The sequence below is a fragment of the Lontra canadensis genome, unplaced genomic scaffold (assembly GCF_010015895.1).
Source record: "Lontra canadensis isolate GAN:19392208 unplaced genomic scaffold, GSC_riverotter_1.0 scaffold117, whole genome shotgun sequence".
In the NCBI taxonomy this organism is placed as follows: domain Eukaryota; kingdom Metazoa; phylum Chordata; class Mammalia; order Carnivora; family Mustelidae; genus Lontra; species Lontra canadensis.
In genome coordinates, this window is record NW_022631111.1 from 2,144,525 (window position 1) to 2,160,901 (window position 16,377).

Genomic DNA, 16,377 nt, shown 5'->3' on the forward strand with positions numbered 1-16,377 from the left:
AATTATCAATAGCCCTTTATATTCTTATTTTTAAAACACTAAACAATTTTATAGAAATGCTTTTACCAAGAGATATTTACTAAGTTTTAATTTGCATTTTAATTTATATTTTCAGAGTGTTTTTTTACTATATATTTGCAAGTGAAGTATCAAAAATCATGATGTTTCCCTTAAAATTAACAGCATTAAATTCTTTGGCTCCTCCTTTATGCCCTTCTACTTTCTCTTTCTTGGTCTTCTTTTTTGTTTCCCTTTGCTCTCTAAGCCCCTGTCTGCAGGTCCTTCCTGGTGGGTCCCTGAGCCTATGTTCCTTGCCTCCTGCCCTTGGTGGGAAGGATACACAACAGGAGGACAGAAGTTAGAGATTCTCAAGCTCTCTTATAGATTTGGGACCTGGGAAAAGCCCTCTTAGTTTCTGTACCTCAGTCTCCTCAAACATAAAATGGGGACAGGGGCTCCTTCCCCTGAATGTCCTCTGTCATGTGATAGTATCTGGTTAAAACCCCAATTTTTAATTTTAACGATGAGACAATTTGAGAGACAGAGAGAACACAAGAACAGGGTGAAGGGCAGAGGGAGAAGCAGGCTCCTAGCTGAGCAGGGAGCCTGATGGGGGGCTGGATCCAGGACCAGTCCTAGGATCATGTCCTGAGCCAAAGGCAGATGCTTAACCAACTGAGCCACCCAGGCACCCCTACACTGTCAATTTATTAAAACCCAAATCTCAAATTCCACTTTTGGCCCCCAACCCAAGAAGTATTCCCTATACTGCTACGTTACACTAGGAGTGTAGAATAAATGCTCATTCCATGGTGGAACAGATAAGTCATAAGTTGATTTAGGATCGGGCTCTAAAATGTTTTTATTGGGACGCCTGGGTGGCTCAGTTGGTTAAGCAGCTGCCTTCGGCTCAGGTCATGATCCCAGCGTCCTGGGATCGAGTCCCACATGGGGCTCCTTGCTCGGCGGGGAGCCTGCCTCTCCCTCTGCCTCTGTCTGCCATTCTGTCTGCCTGTGCTCACTCTCTCTCCCTCTCTCTCTGACAAATAAATAAAATCTTAAAAAATAAAATAAAATAAAATGTTTTTATTAAGTGCTCCTACCTGGAGTTAAATTTAAACCTAAGATATGCCTGTGTTCTATTTTCACAGAAAATCAAGGAATTCCATCCTAATTTTGATCCACTCGTTAATAATACCTGGGTCAACAGGTTCAGGGCACAAAAGCGCTTTCAGCAAGCTGCACGCAAGGTAAGTCCCAGCACCAAACGGAAATTTTAATTGGCTTAGTCCTCAGCACAAGAAAATCGAATGAGTTTTTCTAACAGTTTTATTGACATATAATTCACTTCCTGTAAAATTCACTCTTGTAAAGTATACATTTTGGTGGGTTTTAATGTATTTACACAGTTCTACAGCCATCACCACGATCTAACTTTAGAACATTTAAAAAATTTTATTGAAGTGTAGTTAGCATACAATGTTATAGTAGTTTCAGGTGTAAAATATAGTGATTTGACAGTTAATTTTAGAATAATTTTTTATCACTGCAAAGAGAAACCTGGTTCCCATTAGCAGTCCCTCTCCATCCCCCAGTCCTTGGCAACCAGAGATCAGCTTTCTGTCTCTATGGATTCACCCTTTCCGGACATTTCATACACACAGAATCATAGGGCACATGGCCTTTTGTAACTGGCTCTTTCACTTAGCTGGTTTTCAAAGTTCATCATGTGATAACCTGTACCAGTACTTCATTTCTCTTTTATGGGTGGATACTATCCCATCATCCCATCGTGTAGATACGCCATATTGTATCTTTTCATCCGCTGAAACATTTGTGTTATTCTCACTTTTTGGTCATTATGAATAATAATGTTATGAACATTCCATTCGTGTACACGTTTGTGGACATGTTTTCAGTTCTCTTGGATATATACCTAAGAGTAGACTTGCCCTGTCATGTGGTAACACTAGAACAGTTGGACTTTGATCAGTTACTTCTAGAGAGAGCAATCGCGAATTCCTGTGGGATCTAGTCTCATCCAGGCTTATGGCTTTCCCTTCAAGATGTGTCATCTCATTTCACCCTCATGGTGGCTTTCCACCCAACCCATTAGAGCCTCCAATGGCTTGCTGTGATCGGGATAAAAAATAAAAGGTGTCTTAAAAAAAAATTTAAAAAATAAAAAAAAATAAAAAAAGGTGTCAGTGACTCCCTAGTCCAGCTGCAGCCATACCTCTCTAGCCTAGCCCCACCCTCCACCCCGCTCCCTACCTCCATCCTCTGTGTGGTCCCAGTCCTCATCTCCCAAACACACCAGCCCGTTCTCTACTACAAACCTTGTCATGCTTCACCTGAAGAGACATTCCATCTCCCCTCCATGTGCATACTTGTCCTGTGGGCCAGCATGAGCCCACCGAGCCATCACCAAGCCAAGGTGCCTCTTGCTTCTTATGCTGCTAGTAGATCCCATGTCCCAGCCACTCGAGTGCAGCCGCCTTGCGGAGGAGAGCCATTCCTTAAGTAGGGGAGAGCCATGCTCGAGACCTGGACTCTGGAGCCAGGCTGCCTGCCTCTAATTATTCTTTTTCTTTTTTTTTGAGAGAGAGAATGTGAGAGAAAGCATACATGTGAACAGTGGGGAAGAACAGAGGGAGAGAAGGAAGCAGACTTCCCACTAAGCAGGGAGCCCGACACGGAGCTTGATCCCAGGACCCTGGGATCATGACCTAGGCCAAAAGCATCCACTTAATGACTGAGCCACCCAGGATCCCCTGCCCCTAATTCTTGATGCCACTAATGAGCTTTCTGATCTTGGACAAGTTCTATAACCTCCATTAGCTTCCTCCTCCTCCATAACTGAGGATCACAGTAAGACCTGTCTCGGAGTTGTTGTGAACATTAACTGGGCGAATGTTATAAAAGTTTATAAACTTTCTCCATCAAGCAGTGTTTTCAGCCTGGACTGAGGACAGTCTAGGGCAGAGGCAGAGCTCACTGATCAGTGACCTGCGCACCAGCCTCCAGGGTCCTGAGGGACCCTATCCCTGCTGAGACTCTGTCTGGGTGGGCTGCTATGTGCAGAACAGAGGTTGCCACAAGGAGCTCAGCGTGGGGAAGGAAGTGGTGGAAAGAGGGCGAAGCTGTGCTCCAAGGGAGGAGGACACAGCTGTTGACAATGGGCAAACAGCAGCGATACGGGCCAGGCTGGCTTCTCCATGAATGCGACCACCTGGCCTTTCTGGGCTGAGCCCTCCAGGGTGATAAAGGTATTGTCAGCTGTTGCGTGCTTTGCTCTGAGCAATGGCTCAGTCTTTCCCTCACTCCCCTCACTCCTCACTTTCCCTCACTCCTCACTTGATCTGAGTCAGATCAAGGTGCAGATACGTCCCCAGCCTGATGACTTCCTGTCACCTCTCCAACTCAGCCACAGCCCTGTCATCCCCTGCCTAGACCAGTGTGACTCACCCTGCCTTCCCTGCTTCCAGTCTCCCCCACAGCAGCCACAGTAGTATTCCCGAAGCCAAAAGGTGAGGGTACCCCTCCTCCGGTAAAACCCTCCAAAGTCTTCCCATTGCAACTGGAATGAAACTAAAACTTTTTTCAAGGCCACAGGCCACTCTGGACTTCTCTCTGTCCCTTAAACCTGTCTCATTTGTTCCTGAAGCAGGATCTTCCTCTTTGCTATTTCCTCTGCTCTGAATTCTCTTCCTCAGATCATTCTCTCCTCATCATTCCAGTTTTAGATCAAACCTCACCTTCTCAGTGAGGTCTTCCATCATTACCCTTGCAGCAGTGGCCAGACCACTCCCCTCCCCACGTCCTCCCCCCATCATGCCCTCGGGTATGTGAGCACGCGCGTGCACACACACGCACACATACACACACACACACACACAGTTAGAATGTCAGTTGGGTGCAAGCAGGAACAACCGCATCTGATAAGCCTTGAACAGAACTGACCAGGGCATCAGCACGTCATACTATTAATTTGTTAAATGAGAGCCCCTTATGGGATGGAAAGGGCTATTAATCATGGAAGGAATGGTCCCTTTGGCCACAGCTCAGAGCACGGGCACCAGACCCCTCCGTAGCACGCGCTCTGAGTGCAAAGCACATGGTAGACAGTTAGCATTGCCCATAATCCACAGCCCAGTTCCCCCAGAACCACCCATTTATTTGGTCCCTCTGCTCCGAAAATAACACGGCGGAAGCATTGCTATTCAGATACACTGAAAAGCAGCAGCATGGAGCTGGTCGTTCTTTCCACTCTGGAAATAGAAGAACAGGGCTCATAAATTGGGCGGAACAAGGCCAGATGACAACATAGTCTTCTCTTTTTTGTATTCAGGCAAGTCAGCATGGCCAAGACCTTGAAGTCCCCGTGGCCTCTACCTAGGGCAGTGCGCCCACGATCCCTGTGAATTCTGACTTAGAGCGTGGGCCTCAGCACTTAGATGTGGTTGAGGAAAGGGAATCAAATTGAAAGGCAAAATGAGTGCATACTTTGAAATCATCCCTTCTAATTCCAGGTCATGATTCACAGAAGATTAATCAGTATGCTGAGTGCTATTCATAACATGGACAAAGAGAACATACGCAGAAAACTGAGCCAAGGAAGACAGTCAGTAATAACAGGTAGAACACAGCTGCCAAGTGCAGCAAAGCTTCGACCCTAGGGCTTCTGCGCATGACATCCTGTATAAGGTGTTAGCTGGGCGGAGGTAAAATATTTTTGTAAATCACATCCATTAGGTTTTTGTTTTTGTTTTTTTAATGGCCACAGTAATGAATCACCACAAACCTAAATGGCTTTAAACAACACAGATGTATTATCTCACATTGCTGGAGGTCAGAAGTCTGAAAACCAACGTGTCAGCTGGGCTGGCTTCTTCTGGAATTTCCAGTGAAGAGTCTGTTCCAGGCCTTTCCACATCACTCTGCACCCTGCTTCAGTTGTCACATCACCTCTCCTGACTTTGGCCCTCCTGCCTCCTCCTCATATCTGTCCTGTGACAACACTGGGCCACCTGGACTACCCAGGACACTCTCCCCATCTTCAGATACTTAACTTAATCATACCGGCAAAGTCCCTTTTGGCAAGGAAGGTGACAGAGTTATAGCTGCAAGGGACGGAATGTGGACATTTTTGGGGGAGGGTGACCATCAGGCCTACCCAGGACATAAATCAGACCTCCAGGCCAGGTTTGGCTGAAATGCCTACCCAAGTGAGAGTTAGCCAGACTGGCCGACCCAGCCAAGTTGTGACATCTGTGGAGTCTGGCCATGGTTTGACCTCTTGTTTTGTGCCCTCAGTTCTCTCCTGTTACCAGAGAGACCAGGATGGTCAACATTCATACTTGTTAACTGACTGGCTATATCTAGTGTTGTCACAACCTAGCATTTGCACATAAAGCTTTTTTTTTTTTTTTTTTTTTTTCAAATAGACTCCATGCCCAGCATGGAGCCCAACACAGTGTTTGAACTCACAACCCTGAGATCAAGAGTTGGCTGCTCAGCTGACTGAGCCACCCAGCTGCCTCGCACATAAAGCTTTTGACCTCATACAATCTTTGCTAACTTGAAGGAATTCCAGTCCTTGGATGCCTGGGTTGACCAGGCTATTGGAAGAACACTCTCAGTGGCTTTTGGGCTCCCATCATCATCTTCTCTTCCCCAAGGCTCATCTGCAGATACATGGGCAGGCCCCAATCCTTCCAAACCCTGCCTGCCCTCCCTAGTGGGAGCCCCCAAACCTGACTCTTCAGTCTTCCTCTCCCTCAAGACCTAGATGGATTTTTTTTTCCAAAACATTTTATTGCATTTTAATCCCTTTCCCCCTGCCCTTTTTTTTTGGCCTGACCCAGGCTGTTTATTGAATCCATCATCAGAGGCAAGGACTCACTATTCATCACAAAAAGGGGAGGGCGGGGATTCACCACAGGAGGGTCTTCCAAAGGGGTGGGTTGGGGGACAGCAGGTGTGGGACTTGGGTTCCTGCAGAGGACCTGGAGTCTGTCCAGCCCTTGCCTGCAGACACACTTGACAGCCGCTGGGCATGGCATCCAGCAGGACCCTGTCCCTCCTCACCTCAGACAGTGCCCCTAATGATGGCTGGGCCCAAGACCCCCAAGGCCCCAAGGGAAGAAGGAGCTCTGGTGGCCCAGGCTCAGGTCCTGAGCACCCGCTCCTCATCTTCCTCCCCTTCAAGATCCAGATGTGTATTTTGTTTCTCATAACCTTTTTTTTTCGCTCTTTAATTATACTTTCAAAAAATTTCTCCTATGTTATTATTACATCCAGTATTGATGTTTCTAATGAAGAAACACTTGTTTAAAATATTGTAAAATTCATCTGTGAATTATGTATGGACCCCTGTAAAATGTCTTCATGTGTTTTTTAATGCAATCTTTTTCTTGACTGATAAGGACAAAGAAGATTCGTTAGAGAGCCTTTCACGGGGAGTTGTAGTTTTTTTGAAAGTAAAAAATAAAGCTTTAAAAAGGAGAAGGGGTGGGGTAAAGAACAAAAGAAAATTAGAACTGGGCCCGGATGCCCATAGACATATATATTCTTTCCAAGCTGGCATGTGACAAGTGCCCACCGAGTGTATGGCAGAAACTGAAGACGGTGGTTTCATATAAAAACACTGTAAGAACTTCCCCCAAATGCTCTTCTGTTCCCCCAGACAAGAATGCCTCCAGATTCCTCCTGGATCAGATCAGTCAAGATAATTATTCCAGCCGTTTCTCTGTATCCCCCAAGGAAGTGCTGCCCTTCGCCTTTCCGTCCTACAGTCCTCCTCAGAGCTCCAACGAGTTGGTGGGTGCCATTAGGCTGTGGGCTGGGGGCCGGGCATGATCAGAGGCTTGTTAGATGGTGGCAAGACCTACCTCAGGCTCTGTCCCTTTGCTTCCTCCTGAGAGGCTCCCTGGGACACCTGTGCCCAGGGACTTGCGATCACTGGGAAACCTGAGATCGTCTAGATTTACCTGTGCCGAGCTCCGTGGTAACCTGGGCTGGATGCCTTCCAGCCTGGAACCCATCAAAAGCCCCTCCTGACAGCCCAAGAACTGGGCGTGAGAGCAAAGGGGCAGATGGAGAATCCGGGAGGGCCCGGCCTAGGGAAGTGGGCTCTGCTCAGCTGGACCCTTCTGCTTTTTGGGCGGATGGAAAGTATCTGAAGTGCACTTGTATCAGTGCATTTACTCTTCAGCAAATTTATGCAATAGGTTTATCACCTTACTGATGAGGAAGAAACGGAGACACAAGCCATGTCCACATGGCTGGTAATAAAATGTTTCCTAAGCTCATGTAGTTAGCAATAAACAGCATGTTTAAATTGATGTTGAAAGCACACACGCGGGGCGCCTGGGTGGCTCAGTCAGTTAAGCGACTGCCTCTGGCTCAGGTCCTGATCCTGGCATCCGAGGGTCAAGTACCGCATCTGGCTCCCTGCTTGGCAGGGAGTCTGCTTCTCCATCTGACCCTCCCATCTTATGCTCTCCCTCTCAAAAAAAAAAAAAAAAAAAGCACACAGGCAAATTAATTTTTTCGTTTCAAAGAATAAACTTGCCATGCACATCCTACATTGTATGTTACATATCACAAGTTAATCTACTCGAGAACTGCAGGACCAACTTTAGAAATTCCATGGGTTTTCTTCATTAGATCATCAAATGACCTAAGACATCAGACTGTGTAGTTCCTAGGAAATAATAAATCTGTGATTCTCAAGCATGGATAAACACACTTAATAATTAGTGGGGTGGAGGGGCGCCTGGGTGGCTTAGTCAGTTAAGTGTCCCGACTCTTGCTTTTGGTTCTGATCATGATCTCAGGGTCATGAGATTGAATACCATGCGGGGCTCTGTGCTCAGCAGTGAGTCTGCTTCTTTCCCTCTCCCTCTGCTACTCCGCTCCACCACCACCACTCACTCTCTCTCTAAAACAAATACATCTTCAAAAAAAAGATTTTCTGCCTCTGCCTCTGCCTCTGCCCCTCTCCTTCCCCACTCACAAGCACACTTTCTCTCGCTCTCTAAATAATAATAACAACTGACAGGGCGGAAAGGATGATAGTGATGAGTAGATCACTGTGTTGTGTAGCCTGTCTCATTATTTTTGAGTAGTTCCCATCTTACACATTCATTTGTTGCCTTAGTTTGTTCTACAAAGACTTCTGTGGCTTGTGGTTGATGAAAGATGGAACACTCGGCACTCCTGTCTATAAAGAATTTTGTAATTCATTCTATACTTTATTTCATCAATTCTTTTTATATTTAGCAGCTTTGAAATCAATAAATGTCATATAAGCAATGTGTATTAGCAATGCATCATATTAATTTAATGATGATAGATTAGGCAAAATACAGTATTTATTGAGGGGTCCGTAGTATGTCAGGCGCTGTTCCAGGTTCTCTGGGGGACCGAGGTAGACATCATGCGGGAAAGTAGTGCTTTGGAGATGAACCCCCATGGAAGGGACTTGGGTTGGACAGGGAGAAGGAGAGCAGCCATCCTGGACTAAGGCCTCAGCTGGACTCATGAGGAGCCCCGAAGCTGGAATCGGGGGAGAGGACCTGGCATTTCTACCTTTGTTTCAACTTGTGGTTGGTGGCAGGCTGCCCTAGGAGGGGCACACGACCTTGAGGGAGGCAGCTCCCTTCAGCCAAGGCAGCTCCTGAAAAGGGCTGACCCTTAAGAGTTGTTTCTGTCAAAGGACTCCAGAATCCTTTGAAGCCCGCAGAGGATTCTGGGTGACACATGGCAGCAACCACAACAGTAGAAAATAAAAAAGGATTCCATACACTGCGAGATAAGGAGGAGAGGTTGGTCAGCACAGCCTCCCTGCCCCACACATCGGGTGGAACTGAGGTCATGGAAAGTTTGCCAAATGTTTCTCAGCAGAAGCACAGCGACTTTTGCTCGGTGTTGATCATGTGTCAATGTTTTTGAATTCCCACATTTTAGGCTCCTGATGGCCTTGGACCAGTTCCAATTAAATCTCAAGAAACTCAAATCAAGCAGAGTTTTTCCTTCTTCAGTCTGCAGGTCAGACCCGCCATACGGTATCAGTTAATAAGTTTCTTGTGACATGAACAAAATATTCTTGAACTTGAATTGTACCATTTTATTAGTTTTGTTCTGTTGTAGATTATACACCATAGCATTCTGTGTGTATTCTTCTGCTGCTATTTTACGGTATGTGCAAGGTATAACATATGTGGTTTCTGGAAACCAGGATCTTTACTCTGTGGATATACGATATATTATGCATTCGCGAAACTATCCGAACAACATGTGTTAGAAACTTCAGGGAACACAAGATGAAGTGAACAAAAGTTAGTTGGCCTTCCTTGACGTATAGCTACTCCCAGCTTTGAAAATGTAAATATTTCAAATCTACCAACCAGTGTTCAGTGTATTTCCACAGGTAAGCCCTGTGGTAGAGGAGAGTTACTGCAAATGCCCAGCATTTATTCGGGGACCCAGAGCAGGGCCCCGGGGCGGGACTGGGACTTCTCCCTTCAGGAAACTCCAACGTATGCTTATTGGGAATTAGATCCCTTTAATCAGTGACGGTATTTAAGAACATTCTATCAGTTGTCTTCTTTGACCTCAGGTTCCTCAGCTGTACAAAATTAAAGGCTATCAGCCTTTCTGTGTCCAGAAGTCGTCAACAAGCTACAAACCTCAAAAGCTTGCCCGAGCTCTGAAGCAAGGGGCCGAGGTAACACATCTCCCCCTTTAAGAATTGCTCTCACACTTCCCTTCTTGTCCTGGCATCAAGACCAACACACCGGGGCTCCTGGGAGGCTCAGTGGGTTAAGCCTCTGCCATCAGCTCAGGTCCTGGTCTCAGAGTCTTGGGATGGAGCCCCACATTGGGCTCTCTGCTCAGCAGGGAGCCTGCTTCCCCCTCTCTCTCTGCCTGCCTCTCTGCCTCCTTATGATCTCTCTCTCTGCCAAATAAATAAATAAAATCTTAAAAAAAAAAAAAAAAAAAAAAAGAAGGCTAACACACCACTTGGTCCCTTCACAGGATGAAGCCACAATCATTACCCTACCCAAGCAGGATGCCGCACCTCAGCTTCCTGGCAAAACCTCAGTCTTGGGCATGAAACCACCAGAGGCCTTAGCCGTGTCTCCAAATTATGACCCGCTTTATATTTTTGTAAGTGACAACTGGCAGAAGTCTCTCGTGTTCTATGTGCGTCTATCTCAAGACTTACTTTATGAGAAAACAGAAGCATTAGTTAGCAATATTTTTCTGTCTTTGGAGTTACAAGTGTGAAATGGTATCTCACCTTTGGAGTTGCTTGCCAGCATTTATCATGTGGAGAATATCAGTGTTTCTGTCCTTTTAACAATTCCAGCATTTATTTATGTTTATGGCAATAGTTTTATGGTCCTTTCTAATTTCATATAATTATACATATGATATGTGTGTGTGTATATCTGAAGCTATCTGAACTACATACATTAGAAACTTTAATATATATTAAATCATAATTTTATATTATATATTTTTATATTTATGTTTATATAATATATTGTATAATATAATTACAAATTATAATTATATATTATTATTACAAATTATTATATATATGTGTGTGTATATATATACACATATATATAGTGTTAAAAAAAGAAGAAACAAACAAAAACAAAACACAACAGAAAGAGAAAGTAAAATCAGCCTAAACCTTATCAGTCAGAGCTTAATCGGTTCCTTATTCCATCCTTGGGCAGCGCTCCCCTTCCATACTTGCGCCTCTGATTCCCAGATTTGTCGGTTCCACTTTGTTTCTGTGGCCACACTTAATTAACTTCCCTGTAGCATATCCTAACCATGCCACTGTCCTGCTCCGCATTCTTCACTGACTCCCCATTTTCTTCCAAATTAAGTCCAAGCATATGGGAGGCCAACAACATAACCACCCCCCTTGTCTGCACCCCTGCATAAGTCTCTGCTGAACTTGGTGCGCTTCCCTCCTTCCCCAGGCCCTCACTTCTTCCTGTCTGCCCTCATGGGGTCCCCACTCCCACCCTTATAGTTCCTGCTACCCAAGTCCTAAATGAATGGAACCCAGACAGGGCATCTGATGAGGTTCTTTGTAACAATGGGCTAATCAGTGAAATGCCACAGTAGTTGCCCAGGTTCTGGTCTGCATTTTTAAAGACAGACACACATACATACACACAATTAAGAACCTTAGATACTGATTAAGAAAGTCTCCTTTTGAGAATCTCCAAATGAGAATCTGTATCTGTAATGTGGGCAGAGATGCTGATAGTCACACCCAGGGTCTCTTGGCCAGTCAGTGGGAGAGCTCTGAGCTAGTAGACAGAAAGCTGCCTGTTTGCTGGTTGACTGGCTCAGGGGCTCTTCCTCTGAATTGTGCTGCTTTCCTCCTGAGATCTGTGATGTTGGCTTTGGTCATTATGGAGCATTTTTTCATAGATTCTCCTTGGCTAAGGGAGTGGTCCTCAGAGACTCAGAGTCTTGGAGCTGGGATAACCCACAGGATGTTTAACTTAAGGCTTTTCGAACTTCATTTAGTGCCAGAGCCCTCGAATCAGCTGAAACTTGACATAGAAAGTCAATATGTAATATACCTAGAGTCTTGCTTACTGGCTGGGAATAGCAGTGAGTAGGGGGTTCTCCTGAGGAGGGTGTCCCTGCAAAACTGTGGGGTTCCCCACAGCAAGGTTTGAAAAACACTCTTCAACCTTTTGTGAATCCCCCAGATTCACCATTACCATCCCCTCCCCATTCTAAAAGTGAGGAAACAGGTCTAGAGGAGTTACAGGAATTTTCCAGTCACACTCATCCTTCCTTGGAAAATATCAGTAGTTATTTATTAATTCATTAATTCCACAAACACTGAGAGCATGGCTAAGGTTTAAAAACCTAAGGTTAGGGGCAGTTCATCAAAGGGACACAACAATTCCACCTAATAATCCACCTAATTTATCCACTAATAGTTTCAAAATACATGAAACAAAAATTAGTTGAACTTCAAAAAAAAAACACAAAAATCCACAATGATAGTTGATTTCAATACCTCCCCCTCAATAATTGATAGAAAAAGTAAATAGAAAAGAGTAAGGATATAAAAGTTTTAAATACCATTATCAATTGACTTGACCTAATTGGCATTGCTAGAACACTCTACCCAAAACCAACAGAATGCAGATTCTTTTTTTTTTTTAAAGATTTTATTTACTTATTTGCGAGAAAGAGCACACAAGCAGGGGGAGCAGCAGAGGGAAATGGAGATGTAGACTCCCCTACTCACTGAACAGGGGAGCCCTAGACAGGGCTCGATCCCAGGATCCTGAGATCATGACCTGAGCCGAAGACAGATACCCAAACCCCTGAGCCACCCAGGTGCTCCCAGAATGCAGATTCTCTTTAAGTATACACAGGTTTGCCACGATAGACCATATTCAGGGCCATAAAACAAGGCTCAATAAAATTGAAAATATTCAGATCATATGAAGTATTTTTTCTGGCTTTGAAGAAATTTAATCAGAAATGAATAGCATAAAGATATCTAGAAACCCCCCCCAAATTTGGAAGCTGAATTAAATACTTCAAAACAGCCAAAGAAGAAAGTCAAAGTCTAGTCCAAAGAAGAAATCAAAAGAAAAATTGGAAGGTATTTTTTCTTAATGGAAATGAAAGCACAAAAAATTTAATGGGAAATTTATAATGCTATATACCTATATTTGAAAGTAAGGATGGGACTTAATGTCCTCGGCTATCCCTTTAAACTCAAAAAAGAAGAGTAGATGAAGCCCAAACTAAGCAGGGAAGGGAAACAATAAAGATTAGATTGAAACTAAAGAAAAAGAAAAGAAAAACAATAAAGAAAAACTGTTTCTTTGAGAAAAATCAATAAAATGAATAAACCTGATGTAACTAGTTGGGGGATAAAAGGTAAAAGACAGGGGCACCTGGGTGGCTCAGTGGGTTAGGGAATCAAGCCCCGCATCAGGCTCTCTGCTCAGTGGGGAGCCTGCTTCCTCCAATCTCTTTCTGCCTGCCTCCCTGCCTACTTGTGATCTCTGTCTGTCAAATAAATAAATAAAAATCTTTAAAAAAAAAAAAAAGGTAAAAGACATGAATTACAAATACCAGGAAAGAGTTATCATCACTGCAGATTCTATAAATATCAAAAAGATAATAAGTTAATATTCAAGTACGTTCAACAAGTTAAAAGAACAAATTCCTTAAAAGGCACAAACTTTTAAATCTTATTCAAGAAGAGGTAGATGACTCTACTATCTCTATATCTGTTTTAAAATTGAATTTGTGGTTAAAAAAGTACCTAGATGTCCATCAACAGATGAATGGATAAAGAAGATGTGGTATATATACACAATGGAATACTATGCAGCCATCAAAAGAAATGAAATCTTACCATTTGCGACGATGTGGATGGAACTAGAGGGTATCATGCTTAGCGAAATAAGTCAATCAGAGAAAGACAACTATCATATGATCTCCCTGATATGAGGAAGTGGAGATGCAACATGGGGGGTTAAGGGGGTAGGAGAAGAATAAATGAAACAAGATGGGATTGGGAGGGAGACAAACCATAAGTGACTCTTAATCTCACAAAACAAACTGAGGGTTGCGGGGGGGAGGGGGTTTGGGAGAAGGGCGGTGGGCTTATGGACATTGGGGAGGGTATGTGCTATGGTGAGTGCTGTGAAGTATGTAAACCTGGCGATTCACAGACCTGTACCCCTGGGGATAAAAATGTATTATATGTTTATAAAAAATAAAATAAAATAAAATAAAATAAAATAAAATAAAACTTCCCACAAAGAAAACTCCAGGAGCAGATGCCTTCACTGGGGAATTCTGCAATCTATTTAAGGAAGAAATAACACCAAATCTACAAAAACTCTTCCAGAAGATGGAAGAGATTACTTACCAACTCATTCTAGAAGTCAGAATTATCAGAAGTCACTCTAATGCCAAAGCCAGAGAGAGACATTACAGGAAAAGAAAAGGATAGACCAAGTATCCTTCATGATTTGTGAGCATAGAGATAGATGATAGATAGATAGATAGATAGATAGATAGATAGATAGATAGATAGATATTAACAAATCCTATTCATCATATTCATCATACAAAAAGAATAATGTATCAGGAACAAATAGGAACCTATGCCAGGAGCATGAGATTAGTTTAACACTCAAAATTCAGTGTACCTCACCACATTAACAGACTCAAAAAGAAAAACCATATGATCATCTCAACAGAAAATAGAAGTAATCTGTCATTCCTGATAAATGCTGTCAGCAGTTGAGGTACAGAAGGGAATTTTCTCTACCTGATAAAGAGCATCTATTAAAAACCTGGAGCTGTCCTCACTTCAGCAGCACATATACTTAAAGTGGAATGATACAGAGATAATTAGCATGGCCCCTGCACAAGGGTGACACACAAATTCTTGAAGCATTCCATATTTTTAGTTTGCAATAAATTTATGTACAATAAATGTATTTAACCAACCAAACAAACCTGGAGCTGACATCATACTGAATGGTAATCGACTGAATGCTTTCCCCCTAAAATCAGGAATAAGGCAAGGATGTCTGTTTTTACTAATTCTATTAAGATTGTAACTATAGTCAGTGTAACAAGGTAAGAAAAAAATATATAAGACATCTAGATTTGAGAGGAAGAAGAAAAACTATCTTTATTTGCAAACAAAATTATTGTATCTATAGAAAAGGAGGAATTTGGAAATCCTAAGAAAAGAAAGAAAAACAAAGGGAGAGAAATACCAGTCAGAACTGGAAAAGCATTATAGTGAAGTCTTGGAACGATATTCCTGAATTCAGCCTAGAGGAAGAAAGGTAAAGAGCTCTGGGAGAGAGATTTGGAGGGAAGGGTAGACTCCACACACTAATAGTGCAGTTGAGAGGATGGAAATATTCAAGAATTTTATAAAGGTTCATCATCCAAGCAAAAGAAAAGGCCATTATAAACTCTAGAGGGAGAAATTCAACTAAAAATTGGTATGTGTTCCGAATAGGAAACCAATCTAAACCAAACTAAAATTTGGTATGATTTTTAAGAGTTAATCATAGGGGAGCTCAGTTGATTAAGCCTCCTGATTTCAGCTCAGGTCATGATCTCAGGGTTGTGAGATTGAGCCCCACGCTGACCCAGCATGGAGCCTGCCTAAGATTCTCTCTCTCCCTCTCCCTCTGTTCCACCACCCCTCTAAATAAACAAACAGACAAACAAAAAAGGGTTAATGGCAAATAAAAGAAAAAAATAGAATCCATTTAGCCTTGCTACTAAAACACTTCTCCATGAGTGACCTGATATTGAACCTTCACAAAAAACTAATCTGAGCTGCTGCTTGGCCTGGTAAAGAAGCATATTTACATAGTTAAGACAAAATAAAACCCGTTGACCAGTTTCCAACTCTCAAAGACAACTTATGAACAAAGCATGAGGTCTTGGTTGTGGTTCCAGAATGCAAATGCTAACAATCTCCGTAACACAAAAGCAAAATTGTGGAAGAGCAGGGAAAGGTATAAGAAAGCCTGGGAATGGTCATGTTTTCATTTCATATGATGGGGAGGAGTTGAAATACTCAACTAAAGATGATGAAGCAAGAAATAGGGGTAGTAGTGCATTATTTCAAGTCACAAAGATAACTCACAGCAGAACTAAAAATGTTGTGATTTTCAAAATTGGAAGGAGGAAGTTTGGAAGGAGCATTTGTGTACATGAACTAAATCCTTACCTTGCATAGGAATGAGTCAATGGATACCGTCTGTCTGAGGTTGAAAATAGAGAAATGGAAGAATAAGCATCATGTTTTAGAGTAGTGACCATCAGAGACACTAAACTCAGAAATAATGGAAAGAAATGGCCTCTGGGATATGTGCCTGGGGATAAGAAGGAGGAGCCCCATTGCTTTTCATCTTTCCAGATCCTTCCAGCCTGAGTCACTACCACATGCATGCATTAGTTTGAGAAAAATTAAAAACCTTATGGGATGACCACTCAGACCACTTACTCTGGCAGCCATGGCCACCCAAGGGAATCCGAGGTATAACAGCTACTAAAAACAGTAATACTGTCATTTCCAAAAATATTTCATCGATACACTTGGCCCAAGACAGAGCGAGAGAGCTGGTCACACAGCACCCTTGTACACCCTCTGCATAGGAGACACTTCTGCAAGCCACACAACTCACTCCCCCTCCCTGGTGTTGTGCCTCTTACCCCCATCACCATCCAAATAGGGTGCAGCCAGTCCCTCCCCCATCATACTGTCTCCTGGTCTCACAGTGACTCTGGCCAGCTGGAGTCTCAGGTGCTCCTGCC

General features: G+C 43.3%; 1 protein-coding gene and 1 non-coding gene across 3 annotated transcripts in view; both read left to right on the top strand.

Annotated features, from left to right (window-relative positions):
* The window catches only part of CFAP221 (cilia and flagella associated protein 221), a 79,803-nt gene that overhangs the window by 50,850 nt on the left and 12,576 nt on the right, over positions 1 to 16,377 (top strand). For both annotated transcript variants that reach the window (XM_032840912.1, XM_032840913.1), the window contains 6 exons: positions 1,152 to 1,250; positions 4,533 to 4,638; positions 6,689 to 6,822; positions 8,974 to 9,054; positions 9,626 to 9,733; positions 10,045 to 10,176. In XM_032840912.1, coding sequence (XP_032696803.1) covers positions 1,152 to 1,250; positions 4,533 to 4,638; positions 6,689 to 6,822; positions 8,974 to 9,054; positions 9,626 to 9,733; positions 10,045 to 10,176 — 660 coding nt within the window. The remainder of the gene's footprint in view (positions 1 to 1,151; positions 1,251 to 4,532; positions 4,639 to 6,688; positions 6,823 to 8,973; positions 9,055 to 9,625; positions 9,734 to 10,044; positions 10,177 to 16,377) is intronic.
* Positions 14,393 to 14,499, top strand: LOC116857097. The gene has a single exon (XR_004380694.1). It is a non-coding gene; the product is annotated as a U6 spliceosomal RNA (small nuclear RNA).